General features: G+C 50.8%; 1 protein-coding gene across 2 annotated transcripts in view; it reads right to left on the bottom strand.

Annotated features, from left to right (window-relative positions):
• The window catches only part of SSBP3 (single stranded DNA binding protein 3), a 159,285-nt gene that overhangs the window by 14,076 nt on the left and 127,882 nt on the right, over positions 1-17,327 (bottom strand). The window contains exons 6-8 of one of the 2 annotated variants that reach the window (XM_036757740.1): positions 6,977-7,057; positions 5,958-6,017; positions 63-129 (exon numbers count right to left, since the gene is read on the bottom strand). In XM_036757740.1, coding sequence (XP_036613635.1) covers positions 63-129; positions 5,958-6,017; positions 6,977-7,057 — 208 coding nt within the window. The remainder of the gene's footprint in view (positions 1-62; positions 130-5,957; positions 6,018-6,976; positions 7,058-17,327) is intronic. The other variant, XM_036757741.1, reaches the window with a different exon arrangement.

Genomic DNA, 17,327 nt, shown 5'->3' with positions numbered 1-17,327 from the left:
GGGGCAGGTAGTGGCTGTGTCTCCCCCTGCCACCCCTGCTGGACGGCCCTGGACGGACATACCTTGCTGTCGCGTTGGGTCCATTGAGTTGGGCAGTAATGGTTGTGTTCCGGGAACTCCTCCGGGGGGCTGCAAGAGACGAGAGATGCAAACAGGGGGAGGAAATGATCCGGGGGCAGGGGGGACCCCAGTGACTGTACTAATGACATCCAGAAGCTCTGTGTCAGCACAAACAGCTGAACTGTCTCCCTGGGGAATTCTTTTTCTAGGGGAGGGTTTGTTTTGGTCCTTCCCATTTTGAGGCGCATCGACTCAGGGCTGGGAGGAACCTCGGACACATGCTAGTCCAAAGTCTCATTTGACAGAAAAGCAAACTGAGACCCAGGTAGGTGGGAGCATGGCCCCACCAAGGGGCTAAGCCAGCTTTTTTGTGACAGACAGCACCTGAAGCTTGGACTGCTAGATCATTAAGGGGCCAACTCCACCCCCCCTCCAAAAACAGCGCACCTCTGCATTGGCCAAGGAGGAGCTCATCATCCTTTGGTGCCAGGCTAAATCTGGTTTATCTCCCTGCATGGGTGGGTGTCTCCTCTGGGCTCTGGCTTGAAATCACTCCCTCACCCCACCTAACCTCAGCTAGAGTGTGTGTGAGATGTGGAGGCTATGAATATCTTGCTAACAGTGGCTTGGTCACTTCTAACGCATGGAGTCTTTCCTGGGCTTTCCCACCTGGGGCCCTGTGGGGACAGGAAGGCCACATCCTGCACCAACGACCCTACTACCTCCAGCCTCAGTGGTCAGGAAATCCTGCCTCTTGTCCCCCCAGCATCCAGTGTCCTGGCAAAGACGGATTCCACTTTATCGGGGAAAACCTAAGGGCTTGAGCAGACCTCCCTGCAGTCATTCTCCAACCCAAGTGAGGATTAGAACTTGGGACTCACCAGACTCTCAGCCCCTCCCTCTTTCATCGGCCCCATTCCGGGGATTGTTGGGTGAGCCAGAACCTTTACAGCCACTGAGTCCAAGCGGCAGAGTTCAGACACCTCTGATCTGATCAACACCCCAACAAGTGGTGGTCCAATCTCCCTATTTGAATACCTCCAGGCATGGGGAACTTACTACTTAATTACTATTCAAAGCACTTTGCTGCACTCAGGGACAGACGGTTCTAATTCCTAAGATCACAGACCCAGATCTGGAAGGGACCTCAGAGGCCATCTAGCCGGACTCCCTTTTACTTTATTTCACTTGGAGGCAGGCGGGGTAAAGTGACTTGGCCAGGGAGGCGTAGCTGCTAAGTGTCTGAGGCCAAATTTGAACTCCGGTCCTCCTGAATCCAGGCTGGAGCTCTATTCACTAAGCGCCACCTCACTGCCTTTCCATTTTATTTTAGGCACCAGAGGCCCGGGGGAAGTTTAGCACTTTGTCCATCATCAGACAGGCAGTCAACACCAGATTCTCTGACTGCAACTTCAGCCTTTGTTCCACAGCACCGCACATCAGCAAGAAGTTTTTCCTCCTGTGGCATGTAAATCGTTTCATTCTGTGGACATGTATCCCCAATGCCTAATGCCTGGCACACAGTAGGAGCTTAATAAATGCCTAGGGATTGCCTCATGGCAACAGCACCGTCACCTCCCCACAAAGGGATTCCCATCAAACTGGCCACACCAAATGGCTTTGGTAAAGACACTGGGGAGCCCCTGTCAGGCGTTGTTCACAGGGGTCCAAAGATCTCTCAGTCCCAGAGTGTCCAAATAAACTAAAAATAGTGTTAAAGGCTGATAAAGAACTTCCCAGCCATGACCTCAGAATGGCCCTCGGGGCTAAGGGAGAAGTGTGATAATTGTAACCCCCATTTTACAGACGGGGATAGTAAGGCTGTGAGGACAAGGGAATGGATAAGTCCCAGGGCTGGTGTCCACCCAAAGCTTCTGAACATCTACACTAAGATAAATTAGAAGCCTGGGGGTGCAAGAATGTGGAAGAGGAGAAAAGCTGGGTCCCTTCTCACAAAGAGCCAGTGGCTCCTGACTGCCAGGCCCCCTTGCTGAACAGCAGGGCGGTGGCCGTGGCCGTCCCCTGCCCAGGATGCTCCTGCCCTCCTCACTTGGCCCTTGGAACATCCCTGGTTTCCTTAAGAGCCCAAGTTCAGGAATAGCCTTCCCTGTCCCTCCCCATACTGCTTTCTTCTTGCTTCATACCAATATCGGCTCCCCAGGCTAGACCAGAGGGCCGGGATGACTTCCTGCCTTTGTATCTCCAGGGCTAGCCTGGTGCTCAGTCCTTTGGAGGTAGTTAATGTGTGTTGAATGAAATAGAAAATAAATTGATTAGGCACCTACTATATCATATCACCTCTACATATTATAATGTATGTGTGTAATATTTTGATATATCAAACAGCAATTTTTACATATCGATAGGTGCTTAACATATAGATTTAAATCTAAAGCATATTGCTCAGATACCCAGATCTACGTAGAATCTACAGATCCACATCCAGCTGGCTCCTCTCAGCTCTGACACTCAATTCGGTAAACATTAAGCACTTACTATGTGCCAGGAACTGTGTACTAAGCACACGCTTCTGAGGTTCCATCTAGTTCTGTCATCTGTATGCTCACGCCCCCTCCAGTTCTGGAGACTCTAAGAACAAGTTCATGAGGGGAGGCAGAGTCTCTAACAGGCTCTGGGCTGAGGCCAGGGCCTGTCCAAGGTCATAAGCCTCTATGCATTCCCAAAGGGCCCATCCGTGAGAGGGATGGAAGGGATACTGGGCACAGTGGGGTGGGGGAGGAAGGTTCTTGGGAATTTAGGGGGTGAGGATTGGTTCCCAGGGTGGGAAATGCAGGGAATGTGAAGGAATTTTTTTTTTAACTGTTTTCTTGTCTTTAAAGATGCAAAGAGGAGGAGGTAAAGGAGAGGGAGAAAGTAAGGGACAAAATGGAGGGAGAAACCTGGCTTTGAAGGTATTCCAGGGACTGGCTCTTGCTTGGAGTTAGCTGCTAAATAAATTTAAATTGTTAAATTTCCCATCCCGTAATTTCTGAGAGAGAGAGGGCTTTGTTTTTGTGTAGAATAGGGCACTTCTTTGAGGCTGGGGACACTGGGAAGATTGCCTGTAGTGAGTAGATGGTGGGGGTGGGGTGGGAGACCCTAGCATCAGGAAAACGAGAAAGGTGGGGAGTAAGGCAGATGGGTGTGGGGTGGGGGGAAGAGAGCCCCTGAGCCTCAGAGGACTCTGAATCCACCTCAAATCTGAGCAGAAAACTCCTTTACAAAAATTGTCTCCGGCCTCTTCTGGAATACCCCCAGTGATGGGAAGCTCAGCACCTCCCCAGGCAACTGACTCCCCTTAGACCAAGGAAGTCTTCCTTCCGTCCAAAATCGGTACATTAATGTTGTTCAGAGTGTGGAGGGTCCTCAGGGGTGTTCTAGTCCCAAAGCCTTCATTTTATGGATGAAGAAAGCAGGGCCTGGAGACAGGGAAATGATCTGGCTGAAGTGACATGGCCAGATCTCGTATCCCTTGTAGTCAGAGGAGCTGGGTTTGAATTCTGCCTCTGATGCTTGCCACCTGTGTAAGCCTGGGCAAGTTCCTTCATCTCTCTGGGCCTCCGGGGCATCTGAGATCCCTTCTAGCTATAGGTCTATGGTCCTACACTGTAGTACTTGGACTTAAGTTAAGTTAAGAGTTAAGAGCTCTGGGTTCCAGTCCTGACATCTGCCTGGCGAATGAGGCTTGGGGGTGCCTGTCTTCCTATGGGCCAGCTCTCTAGGAGGTCTTCTTGCAAAACAAAGCCCTAGGATCTCATTCAGAGAAGCCTTCCTATGACCCCAGGCTTGTTGGAGTCAGCTGGTACAGAGGGATGGGCTAGAATCTAGACCCCAAGAACCCATGTTCACATCCTACTGCTGACACCACCTGTGAGACCTTGGGTGAGTCACCTAACTCCATGGGCCTCGGTCACCTCATCTGTCAATGAAAGACATGGAGAGGACAGCACCATCTGTGCTGCTGGGATATGGAATCGGGAGATATTATCAGCCATGGCAAGGGCTGGGTACCAGCTTTACTCATTTACTCTATAAATAAAGATTTTTATGAAATCAATGAAAAAGCTGTCAGAAGGAAAAGAAAATGACCTGCTCCAAATACAACCCACTCACTGGGGCATTTCCCCAGTGACTTTGGCCCTGGGATCCTTAGGGTCTGGGAACACTTGCAGGCTGCCCCTGAGTGTAGGGGTGTGTACGTGTGTGTGTGTGTGTGTGTGTGTGTGTGTGTGTGGTGGAGGTGGGGGTGTGTGTGGGGGGGGGTGGCGTACATGTATGTGTGGGGGTGGGCCTAGAGCACCTCTGGGACCCGGGGAGCTCCGGAACACACGTTGGAGCCAAAACAGAAACCAAGATTCAGAAAAGCCACTGAGGATATGGAGGGTCGACTTTTAAAGTCTCCACAAATCCCCCATTTCTTATTTCAGAGGGGAGCTCTCATTCTCCTTGGGGTGTTGTTAAATCTAGACTAACACCTCCCCATTTTACACATGAGAAAACGGAGATTTAGTGAGGGAGGTTAAGGGGCTTCCTCCCGGTCATGCAGTATCAGAGGCAGGATCTGAACCCAGGTCTTCCTTCCCCTGACTCCACATTCAATTCACACAGTTGTGCAGGTAAAGGATGGCCCCAAGGCTCTCTGCTGGACCAGCATCCTTCTTTGCTTTGCTGTTCTGGGGGATGCGGGGGCAAGAGAAATGGCTCACCGATAAGAACCTGGACAGACCTGGGAGCCCCGAGATTTTGAAATTGCCCCCCATCTCTGAGACTCAGTTTCCTGACCCGTAAATGAAAGGGGACGGGCTCCCCACAGCCTCTACTGGGTCTGAATCTGTCTAATACAATGCAGATGTTGGACTAGATGACCTTCAGGGGCCCTATCAATGGCGACAGGATGGAGGCAGTGGTGCCAGAGTGGGAGGTGGAGACAGAGACAGAGAGATGAAGAGAGAGATAGAGAGACAGAGACAGTGGGAGAGAGAGATCAAACCAACCCATTCCCTGGGTGACCCTGGGCCAGTCCCTCATCCTTAGGAGTTCTCTCTGCAGCCCCTCCTAAAACAAACAGAAGCAGTAGATTCTGGGTCAAAGAACCTGCCTCTGAATCCCAGGCCTGACATTTGGTAGCAGAGTCGCATGACCTCACTAGGCCTCAGTTTCCTCGTTTGTAAAACAAGAGGGTTTTCCAAGCATAGGCTGGGAGGGGAGTCTGGGAAGTCAAAGCTATTTTCACAATAATACCAAGACATTTTATTTTGAATATGGTAAATTATGTGCACCCATACCTATTGGTATTTTTTGTATTAAAAATGAAAAACTGGGGTGGGGGGGTTGTTCCTGTAATTTTTAAGAGTGTGAAGGGGTCTTGAGACCAAATAGTTTGAGAAACTGGTTTAGATGGTCTTGAGGGTCCCCAGATTACCTCTTGGTCCATCATTTACCCTCTCTGAGAGTCTCAGTTTCTATTACGCACCTACTATGTGCCAGATAGGTAAGTGCTGAGCACTGAGGATATGAAGAAAGGGAAAGTTAAGGGAGATGGCCTGCATGATCACCAAATTCATTTTCAGCTCTAAATCTCTGGTTTTAAGACAATTTTCCTCTCTGGGCCTCAATGAAATAAAGGAGATGGGCCAGATGACCGCCAAGGTGCCTCCTATAGCCCTAGATTTCTGACCTATCAGTCACTCCTCCTAAGGTGCCTTCTGGCTCTCTCGGAGCTCCAAAGAGAGCTGATGCCCCCTGAAGAACATGGGTGCCCAGCTCTCTCCCTCCAGCCTGGCCCACTCCCTTCCCTCCACACCAAAGGGGACGGATGACCCCAGCGTCTTCACCGTCACCACGACCACCACCCCGGCAAGCGAAAGAAAGGAGGCAAAGGAAGGTACCGTACGTACCTGGTTTCCCATTCTGATGGGGGGCCTTGGGCCGCCTGCATATCGTGGTGACATAAAGGGCTGTAATTACAGGAAATTAATTCAATGACAGCCTGCATTCAGAGCTCGTGGACCAACAGCAGTCGCTCACTGCACAAAACTCCAGGTAGGCCCGGGCTATGGTGGGCTTGGTAACATCTCCCTCTTGGATTTCTTTCTCACTTGCTTTTTTTGTGGCTGCCTTTTTCCATCTACCAGAAAACCTTTGGAGGAGGGTGGGGGTGGGGGGGAACACTCCATCACATCTGCCAAAGAGAAGGTGGATCTTCGGGGCTCCAGCCTGCTGCGCCCTAAGGCTTAGTTCTCCTGGGCCTAGAGACTGGCCTCAAGAACAGATGGCTAGGTTTTAAATCAAGGATGTTGGGGGAGCCGGGCTAGGGGCAGAGGTCAGATGGGAAGACCCTCTGCTACCCTTTGCGAGGGCAAAAAAACAAAAACAGAAACAAAAATAAAAAAAGGTCTTTAAAAAATCAAAAAAACAAATTGAAATGAAAGTCGAAAACCCGCAAATGAAGCCAAACACGCACGCGCACGCGCACATACATACGAACACATGAGAACCACCGGGGGAGAGGGGTGGGGGTGGGGGTCAGGGGGCACAATGGGACAGCCTACCGCGAAAGGAGCCCACAGGTAAGCTTTCTGAGCAGGGGGCAGGGGAGCACGGAGGAGAAGCCAGCGTATGCAGCTGAAGGGGGGGGCCCAACCCCCAAAAAAGGAGTGAGAAAACACACAGGGTGGGGGAGTAAAACAGCAGACTGGGGAGGGGCCACCAACAAGACTGGGGGGGTCCTTCTGTGAGGGCCTGATTCAGAGGAAGGCCAAGGAGGGAAGAGGCTAACTCCTGTCAAGTCTTCTTGGTTCAAAATAATTGTTCTCAAAGGAGCAAAACTCAGTGGGATGGGGGAAAAAACCCAATGCTTTTCATTTGTTTGTTCCTTTACTCCCCAGGCACCCTGGGCAGAGCTAGTGTCCTTTACCTGACTGTGGGGTCCCATCATGCTGTTAGCATTGTGTGGTGCAGGCTGTGCGTGGGGCGAGGGCTGGGAACCCGGAGGACCCTGCGAGGTCAGACAGTAGAAGGAGGTTATAGATCATAGCACATGGAGAAGCGCAGAAAAAAGCTTAATGAAAACAAAACAAACAAAAAACAAAGGAAAAAAAAAAAGACAACCAAGGAGGGGAGGGTGGTCAGGGGGTTGGGACGTGTTGGCTCTGTTTGGCAGGGGAAGAAGTGGAGTGATGGGGGCTCGTTTTGTTCGTTAAAATCACCAGCTCGCTGGCCGTTAAAAGGGAAAAAGAAATAAAATCAAGATTGACAAATACATTAATAAAGGATTAAAAAAAAACCAAACAAAAATCAAGCAATCGAAAGAAAACAGACCAAACACACTGTTCAAACCATACAGGGAAAATCTGTCCCAGGAAACATCCTTTTCCAAGTTTGCCATGACCAATACCTTGGGGTGAGACTCAGAGACAGAGGGAAGAGAGACAGACAGAGACACATGGTCCGAACCCAGACTGGCCCCCTTACCAAACTTGACCCTTTTTTTGGGTGCGGGTGGTCCTGATTTCCACCCCCTAGAAATCGAGATTGAGTCCTCAGGCTGGGTCACTTTTCTCCAAAAGACCAGCTCTCCCTGCTCCTCCCCCTCATAATCCACCCTAATGAATTGGGGGGCCTCCTTTAGAGCAGAGCTAACCTCTCCAAGATGAACTGCCTACAGAAGCCACCAAAGGCCCATCTTTACCCATTGCACTCACCATGTATGGAAGGCTCTCCTGGAGGGTTTTTTCCTCTCCCTTTCCTCCTTCCCTGCTTCGCCCTTCACCCCCGTCCCTGGCCTACAGAGCAGCACGCCCTGATACTATGTTTGGGGGTGGCCACCAAGGGCCACTTGAGCTCAGAGGCCAAGCCCTGGCTCGGGTGTGTTTGCACAAGTACCACGGAGGATGCCATCTCTTCAGATGGCCCCAGAAGGGGTCTCAGCTCCCCAAGTGAAGTCAGGGGAGCTTGTCACTTCAAGGGTGAGGAGGAGAAAGTTAGTAAACAGTCATTAAATGCCGAAAATATACAGGAAGGCAAAAGATGGTCCTCGCTCTCTGGGAGCTCCAGGGGATAGAAGGGGGCGTGGGGGAGAAAACAACATGGAAGCTACTGCATCCAGTCTAGATCTAGATTGGATAAATGGCTGATAAACCACAGAGTCCACAGAGAGAAGGCACCAGCATTAAAGGAGGGAATGAAAGGCAGAGAGAGAGAGAGAAATGGAGAGGTCATCTAGTCTGATTTGTTCACTTTACAGATGAGGAAACTGAGACCCAGACAGGAGATGTTCCTCATCCCTGACCACGATGACAGCAGAGCCAGGATTCAGACCCAGGTCCTCTGATGCTGGCTAACAGTCGTGTGATGGATTAAGGCTGGCGAAGCACTTTACACACTGTATTATATCCTCACGATAATCCTGAGAAGCAGGCGCTATAGTTCTCACTCTCACTTTACAGTGAGACAACAGATGATGTGACTTGCCCAGGGTCACACAGCTGGCAAGTGTCTGATGGAGGATTCAAACTCATGACACCTTCTGGACTCCACACTACGACCCAGCTGCTTTGTAAAATGAGGCAGAGGGACCAAGGGGGCTTCTAAGGGATAAGACGCTATCATGCTGTGAACTCGGAGAATACCCTCCCCCTGCTGTGGCACAGGGACCTCCTCTGGCACAATGTGAGAATGGACTCTTCATAAATGGAGTCCTGACTCAGAAGGGGTCCACCCTCTCGATAGATCCAGAGAGGCAGGTGGGAAATAACTAAACAGCAGACAGGATTGGAAACCAGGACCAGCACTCTTGGCTTCATACCAGCGTCAAAGCACCAGCTGCCAGATGTCCAAGGGCCCCAAGTCTATAGAAGACAGAAGGTCGGAACCAGAAGAGACGCCTGAGCAGCAACTGTGAGGAGTCGGAAGGATCCTGAGAGGCCTGTCTGTCCAACTGCCCCCTCTTAGATGGGAGGACTGAGCAGCAAAGACGGGAAGGGCGGATGAGGCGCCACCAGGCCTATAACCCATCAAGGGGAAAGGGAGCAGGCAGGGTCTGTGTGCACGGGGCTGGGGCGCCTGGAGAGCTGGGGAGGGAGTCAAAGTGCAAGCTCGTTCCCCCAGCACGCGTACGCACACATGCGGCCTTCCCTCGCTCCCGTCAGAGACGAGCCTCAGAGCAGATGTTCCCCTACCTGCCATGTTACTAATTTCAACAAGTGTGCGCCTTTCTAGCGGCTGCCAGCACGGTTTGTTACCATGAGCAATTTTCTTAATTAACAGACATTAATTAGCCATTTAGCAATTTTGCAAGCATTTGTTTAGCAGCTTTCGTAAACATGAACACCACTGAGATAATGGCGCTGATTAGAGGGTCCCCTAATTAACAGTACAGGGAAGGAAAATTGAAATCACATAAATTAGAAAGGGAGGGGAAGTTAATGAAGGCAGGACATATTTGCACCTGCAAGTCTTTTGTACAGCGGAAACTTGGGTGTAATGTAAACAAGATAATTTAAAACCAACCCAAAAGAAGAAAAAAGAGCACCAGGGAGGCAGGGAAGGTTTCTGGTGAGGTCCAGCAACAATACTTGAAAGCGAGGGAGAGCAGGATTTGGCCCATGCAGCAAGTTTTGTCTTGGGCTTCCCAACACTTGGGCCGAGCACGCTCTCAGCAGCGGCCCCGCTGCCAGCCTCGAGGGGGATTGTGGCTGGCTCAAGGAGTGACCGGCACCAGCCCTGTGGGTGACTGTGGTCAGCCCAAGGGGAGGTGCCACAGTTAGATCAGAGGGTGAGCAGCACCAGCCCTGTGGGTGACTCTGGCCAGCCCGAGGGGAGATACCATGGTCAGATTGGGGGTGACCAGCCCCGGCTCTGAACTAGAAGAAGAGGTTTCCACCTTGATGGGACAGAAGCATCTGCATCAGACTGATAAATGCTCACTGAATGGACCTTGCTGGGAGGTCGGGGTCCCCAGAAGGTGCCCCTCTGGCCAGCACAGTCTGTCCCTTCTCCCTTTGATGGTCTAAGTTCATTCTAAGTACTCCTCTGATGACCCCACATTTTTCTACATCAACACTGGCCCATGAAGTCAAGACTTCTCGACCCACCCCTTGGGATTTGGAAGGGACCTTAAAGTCACCGAGCAGAATGGAGACCCTGTGAGGACAGGGACTGTGCAACATAAGCTCACAGGAACCTCAGGGGTTATTACTGTACAGATGAGGAAACTGAGACCCATGGAGGATTATCCAAGGCCACACAGTATGCCAGTGTCAAATACTCTTTAGAGTAGGTGCTTAATAAATGCTTATGGAATTGGGTCCCAACACCCAGGTGAGAAGCCCCAAGAGTCTCCCTGGCAGAGTGCGTGAATTCTAGCCTGACACTGAGCACGTGCCGGGGCTGAGAGCTCAATCCTGATGACTACAGTCCTTCCCGACCGCTTGGGAGCAGTAGAGACCAAGAATGAAGAAATGAGGCCCAGGGAGGCTAATGATGAGCCCAAGGTCACAAGACAGGTGGTAAATCTTGGAACTGGGATTCGAACTCAGGTCTCCTGACTTTAGTCACGGATCTTTTTGACAAGATCTTTCAAAGTCCTGTTCAGCTAGAAAGTTCATTAGCCTTGATTGTTCCTTTATGACGTGTGTGTGTGTGCATACAGGCATGTGTATATGTGTGCAGGTGTGTGCATGTGGGTGTGCATGCATGTGCGTGTGTCCATGATCACTTCCACCCTCCTCGCTGCACCAGGCTGGCAGGAGGTCAAGCCTGAAGAGCCGTGCAAATGTATTGTCCTTCTCAGTAATGAAATCCGAGGCTCCCTCCCAGCCGCCCTTGGCCATTCTCAGCTTCCTCTTGACATTCTGTACTCAGAGGCCCCTTCCAGCTGTGACCCTATGACCAGCTGTGTCCCCAAGTCCTAAAGGAGCCTATCTGTCAAGTGTATTACAATATTCCAATTCTTTGTCCTTTGTCCTTAGGGCACAGCCACTTAAACGTCCTCATTTACAGACGAAGAAACGGAGGCAAGGTTACACTGGTACAGAGGAGAAGTCACATTTGAACCCAGGTTCTTGGACCCCCAATCCTGTGTTTTAATTCACTGCAACCTTAACGAGGTGACTATGAAAGAATCACAGACTATCCTTCAGAGGATTTCTAGAACAAGGATCTTCTTCCCTGTAGAGCATCTTTGGGTCTGGGAAGATGCCCAGACGAGGGCTTCTCATCTTCCCTCTGCCCGTTCTCCCCAGGCTGCCTGCTGCGGTTCCCTCCTCTAATCACTCGGTGTGTAATGACCGGAGCCCTGTTTGCCCCCAGCAAGGGAGGGTCAGTGGAGTGGCCCAATGAGCCAGCCTACTGAATGGCAGAGCAGAGGCCCTCCTGAGCGGCCTGGCTGGCTGGCCGGCCTTCCTTTCCTCTCTCTCTCTCTCTCTCTCTCTCTCCTCCCCCTTCCCCAAAGGCCAATCACAACAAGCCGAATCTGTCCTCCGTGGGACATTCAGGCATCCCTTCAGAGACCTGAGGAAAGCAGCCAGATCTCCATATCGGTCTTCTTTCTGCCAGACTGAACGTCCTCAACCCCTTCTGCTACTGAGGACGGGGCCAAGAAGGCCAGAGTTTGAATCCTACCTCGGAGTCTCATTGGCCATGTGATCTTAGGCAAGTCACCTGACCTCTCTCTCTCCTGAGGAGGTCTGATTGAGGATAATGACCACACCTATTTCACAAAGTGGTTGTGAGGGCTGAGGTAGGATAATATACACGTGGTATTTTGTAAACTTTAAAGCCTGACATAAATGTCAGCATTGTTCAATGTACCATCGAGCCTAGACTGCCCCCCTCGGGAAGCTCTCCAGCTTACCGATGTTCTTGTTAAATCACATCACCGAGAACAGAACACAGAACTCCAGATGGGGTCTGAGCTGGGCAAAGGGAGGACAGCAGGACTCTCCTCTCCCTCTTCTTGGAAGCCCTGACCCTCTTAAGGCAGCCTGAGATCCCATGAGCATGAGGCTGCGCCTCACCCCCCCCCCCGACTTAGAGTGAGCTTGTGGTCCACTAAGATCCCCAGATCTTCGGATGATCTGCTGTCTAGCCACGCCTCCCTCCTCTTGTACTTCGGAAACTGACTGGTTTCTGAACAAGTCTCTATTGAACTTCTCTGTATTTTTTGGAATCCTGACTAGTCACCTAGAGGGTTGGCTATCCCTTCCGAGCTTTATGTCGCCTGCTACTTTAATAAGAATGCTACCACCATCTCTATCCAAGTCAATGACAAAAGCCACAAGTAACAGAGGGTCCAGTCTAGACCCCTAGGGCATGCCCCTGGAGGCCCTCCTGCCAAGTTACCATCTGACTATTAATAATTCCTATTGCTTTCAGGAATAAACAGAAGATCTTCCACTTGGCATTCAAACATTTTTAGCCTTCTTATGTGTGACTCTTCTCCAAGTCTGACATATGGACCTACTGTCTGATCCTCCTCTGACCTTCCACCATCTCCCACCTCCATGCCTTTGAACGGATTGGTCCTCCTCACCCAGAATGCTCTCCTTTCTAAGCTGGGCCTCTCAGAATCCTGGCTTCTGTTCAGACACACCGCCTCCTCCAAGACGCCTTTCCTGCTTTCCCTCCAACTGCTAACACCGCCCCCTCTAAGGTAACTTTCCAGCTACTTGTTATTTCTCCAGTATGTTCTGATGTATATACGTTATCTCCACCTGTTACATTAGAATGGAAGCTCCACGAGGGCAGGGCCTGGTTTTGCTTTTTCTTTGCATCTCCAGCACTTCATGCAGGGCCTGCACCCGATAATAACAGTCATAATAACGACAATAGCAAATTATTTTTGTAGAGTAAGTTTTGAGTTACAAAGTAACTCATGACAAAGTAGGTGCTGTTACTATAGAGATGTAAGAAGAAAATGGTGATTTTACAGATGAGGAAACTGAGGTTGACAGAGGTTAAGTGCCCTGTCCAAGGTCAGTCATATAGCTAAGTAAAGGTCTGGGATCTTTCTGGACTCCAAGTGCAGGGCGCTAACCACTTGGCTTAAATGCCTGTTGATTACCAAGCACTTTAATACAGAATGTGAAAACTAGAAGGAAGGGCACAGCAGTGAGGTAACGACCGAGCTGGGCCAGGTCTCCTTGTTCCAGGCTGGTGGGAAAGTCCTTCCTTATCTCTGCCGAGCCCAAGCCTTTGTTGCCAAAATGGGGAATGAAACCTGACTCTCCTTTTGCCCTAGTGAAGGAGCTGGTGAATTTGCTAGAGTGAGCTCCCCGTCTCAGGAGGTGTCCGGGCTTAGACACAGCTGCTGTAGAGACGATCCTGCCCTAGGCCAGCAGCACGGACCAGACAGTGCTTGTTGGATGAGCGGAATGGAATCATCAGAGAGACCAAGCCCAGCACTGACGACCACCCATCTGTACCTTTCCTACCATCCACCAAGTTAAAAATCCAAATACCTAGGTGATAATAAAGCAACGTAATGCCATCATATAACCTCATGTTTACTTTTAATGTTTTACGTACATGCCTCCATTAACTTATTCGAACCTGACCACCTCGGGCAGTTAAGCAAGGCAGCGGTTATCATGCCCACTTTACAGGAGGAAAACGGAGGTTAAGGTATTTGTAAAAAAAAAAAAAAAAAAAAAAAGTGGGTACAAGCTAGGCTGCCTAGGCTTAAAAGGCCAAGCTGAGGGATTTATATTTTATCTTAAGGGCAATAGGGAGCCACTGAGGACTTTGTGGGAAGATATGAAGGGAAGAGGGAGGGAGAGAGAGACATAGATAAACACCATTGGTTCTCTGTGGTAGGAATATCACTTGGGCTAGAGAGGGAAGTAACTTGCTCAGAGTCAGTCCCCAGGATTGTTCCCCTCTCATCTGAGCTAGATAAGATTCTTGTTGATGGGGTGGCTAGGTGGCTCAATGGATAGAGTAGTGGGCCTGGAGTCGGGAGGACCTGAGTTCAAATCAGGCCCTACTTACTTACACTTACTAGCTACGTGGCCCTGGGCAAGTCACTTAACCCCGACTGCCTCTAAAAAAAAACCACCTCTTGTTAACACTGAGTTCTAAAGACACTGGTGTTTGTCTGGCATTCAAGGCTTTCCACTAGAGAGATGACAGCCCCACACTCTCCCTCCCTAGTTATTAATCTCTGCAAAAGCCCTGGCTTATTCGCAAGCAAGCATGGTACCTTGGAAGAACACTTCCTCCTTTGACATCAAGAACCTGGATTCGAATTCTGACATTGCTATTTACTATCTCGTGTGACCTTGGGCAATTTGCTGTTTCCTGATCTGTAAACTGAGGGGGAACCTAGAACCAGACCCCAGGTCTATCGATTTCAAGGCCAGCAAGTGCTTTGCCCTGGAACCTGCTCTGCCTCGCTAGGCTGGGCCCATTAACCCTTCTGACATCTGGGAAGCCACAGTGAGGCTCACCCTGTACAGGCCTCTGGCCAAGCCTGCTATGATTCACCCCCAAAAACCTCCATCCCCCCATCCCCCATGAGCAAGACTCTACCCTGGCGAGAGCGTCCAGGATCGCGTAACTAAATGCAGGTTTTGAAGGCTCATTCCCATGTGGATGCATTTCTCACCAGCAAAGAGAACACAGGTGTTTCTGTCCTGTTCCCTCCTTCCCTTTCACCTCCATGTGGACTCGGAGATGGCATGGAGAAAGACGATGGAGCTGGCCAGCTTGGGCTTCCCCAGAACCTGTAGCAGAAGCCCCCTCCTTCTACTCCTGGAGTGATCTGGCTCAGGACGAAGAAGAATGGACTGGCTAGAGAAGGCCAAGGGTGGGGAGAGACAGTCCTGACATCCTGCTTGGCCCCAGAGGGCAGACGAGGGGTATGAGGTGGTGTGTGTGCAGATTCCAGCTATACCTTGCCTAGAGCCACAAACATACCCCAAACCCTGGGGGAGGCCTTCTGAGGCAAGGAGTAAAGCCCAGGCTCTGTCCCCTTCCTCCCATCCACTTGTCCAGACAGGTGAATCCAAAGAAACAAGGTGATTCATCCATCATAGCCTCTCTCAGCCCAAGGACTCCCAGTTTTGGAAAGAAAGAGCATGGAAATCATAGGATTCAGCAAACCAGGTGTTCGTTAGGAGGATGGAAATGAGGAGGAACCATTCTGTCTGTGCTGTGGGACTTACCAGGCCTCAGTCAGATACATATGGGAGGGGCCCTGGCTGGGGAGGTGGGGCTGGATGCTGGGAGAGCATCATTGCTATCTGCTACCACTGAGGCTCCTGTAATGGAGGGTTCCAGGACTGGAGGGCTGGAAAGGAGCTTCAAGGCCATCTGATCTGCTCTCATCATTCTATGGAGGAAACAAAGGCCCAGAGAGAGGAAGCCACTGAGGGCCAGGACTGGAACCCTTGTTCTCTGACCCCCATTCAGCATCCTTCCCCCTGCACCACACAGGTCACACAAAGGCTTTAAGAAGAAAAACATCTCTCCCCCTCCCTGTGCCGTGGGGAGAAGAATATTGGGAGAGTCATCTTCATAAAGTCTTAGACTTGGGCAAGATGCCAGGAGCCCGCTGAAATGTAAGCTTCTTAAGGGCAGAGACTGTTTCGGCTTGTTTGTCTCCTCAGCCCCTAGTACAAAGCTTAATAAAACTCTTGCTGATAACACTGAGTTCTAAAGAAACTGGCATTCGTCCAGCATTCGAGGCTCTCCATCAGAGAGATGCCTTCTCCACACTCTCCCTCCCTGGTTTATTCTCTGCACAAACTGGAGGGCTCTGGGTAGACAGAGCTGTGGAAGCAGCTGGGGTCAGCAGTAGGACTGGACAGGTTTGGGGGAGGTTTAATGAGGTGGGCCCAAATTTTGGGGGTTTGGAAGCAATCTCTGGGCAGGCCTTGGTGAAGAAGGGCCCGGGGGCCAAGTCATCTGTAAAACAGGAGACTGGTTTAGGGCATTTCGACCTCCAATAACAAACCACAGAATCCCACAATTTTGGAACCAAAAGAGCTATCTCTCAGGCCTTCTAGTCCAATGTCTAGATGAACAAGGGTGCACCTGTGCCCCTCCCCCAGTGAGGACTCTGGCAGCCCAACCCACCCTGGGACAGTCTGCCTCTTCTTGTGCTTACTTCTAGGCATGTGTATGTGCTGGGAGATGGATAAAGCAGATGCACATTTATCTGGGCTCCCTGAATTCCTGGCTGTTTTTCTCAATAGAGGGACTGAGAACAGCAGAAGCCCTGCCTCATTTTACAGATGAGGAACTGGAAGCTCAGAGAGGGGACAAAGGGGCAGAGCCGGCACCCCTGGAATCAAAGCCTGGAAGGACCTCAGGCCATCGAGAAACACTGGGAACTGACCTAGAGAGCCCCAACATGAGGCCTCCAGCCCTTGCCCTCTTCTGAGCTTCCCTGAGGCCTTGACTCCAATCTCACCTTCTGCAGGGAGTCTTTCCTGGTCCTCCCCTTCACCGCAGGTGCCTTCCTTCTGAAACGAGCTCCCATTTACTCCTGCTGGGCACTCTAGAAAGCAGACACTAACCTCTGATCTCTACCTGATGGGGCGGCGGGCCTCTGCACAGTCAGGAAAGGCAGGGTCCTTTGGGCCAGGAACAAGCCTTGGTAAGCCCAGCCCTGAACAAGGTCTCATGCAACAAGCCCTAGATCTTTAAAGACCCACATTCAAATGCTACCTCTGATGCCTACCCAGCTCCTTGACCCAAATTGGTCATAATGATGTCCAAAGTCCTTTCTAGCTGGGACAATCGCTGCCTTACTCTAGAATCCATCCAGACCCATGGACTCAATCCTGTGGTGGAGGACACGATCTCTTCCAAGCTCAACCCCTTCCATAAGGAAGGAAAAATTGACCCCTGGCTGTATTTTCTTGGACAAAAGTTTTCTGGTTTAAAAAAAAATAGAATCAAAGGAAGGAAGAAATCTAGTCCAGCTGAGGCCAAGGGTGAGATTTCCAGAGAAGAATGTGGGAGGTTAAGGTAGGGTTGTTCCCTCAGGTAGGGAGGAATGAGGCCCTTCTAACTCATCCAAATTCTAGCCACCTGTAAAGGCCCAGGACGGGGACAGACACATACACACACTCACTCACTCACTCTCCAAATGAGATGACACCTGTAAAGCTCTCACTAGCACACTGCTTGGCACACAGTAGGTGCTCATTCCCTCCTCTTCCCCCCAAGCTGAGATTCTGAAGTGGAGGTGAGGAAGAAGAGCTTTGCAGACACGGGGACCACCCATGCAAGGGCCCAGGGGTCTTGCACGCCCGCTGGAC

Source organism: Trichosurus vulpecula, chromosome 4 (genome assembly GCF_011100635.1).
Source record: "Trichosurus vulpecula isolate mTriVul1 chromosome 4, mTriVul1.pri, whole genome shotgun sequence".
In the NCBI taxonomy this organism is placed as follows: domain Eukaryota; kingdom Metazoa; phylum Chordata; class Mammalia; order Diprotodontia; family Phalangeridae; genus Trichosurus; species Trichosurus vulpecula.
Note: the sequence above shows the minus strand (reverse complement) of the source record. Positions and strands in the feature narration are given on the sequence as shown.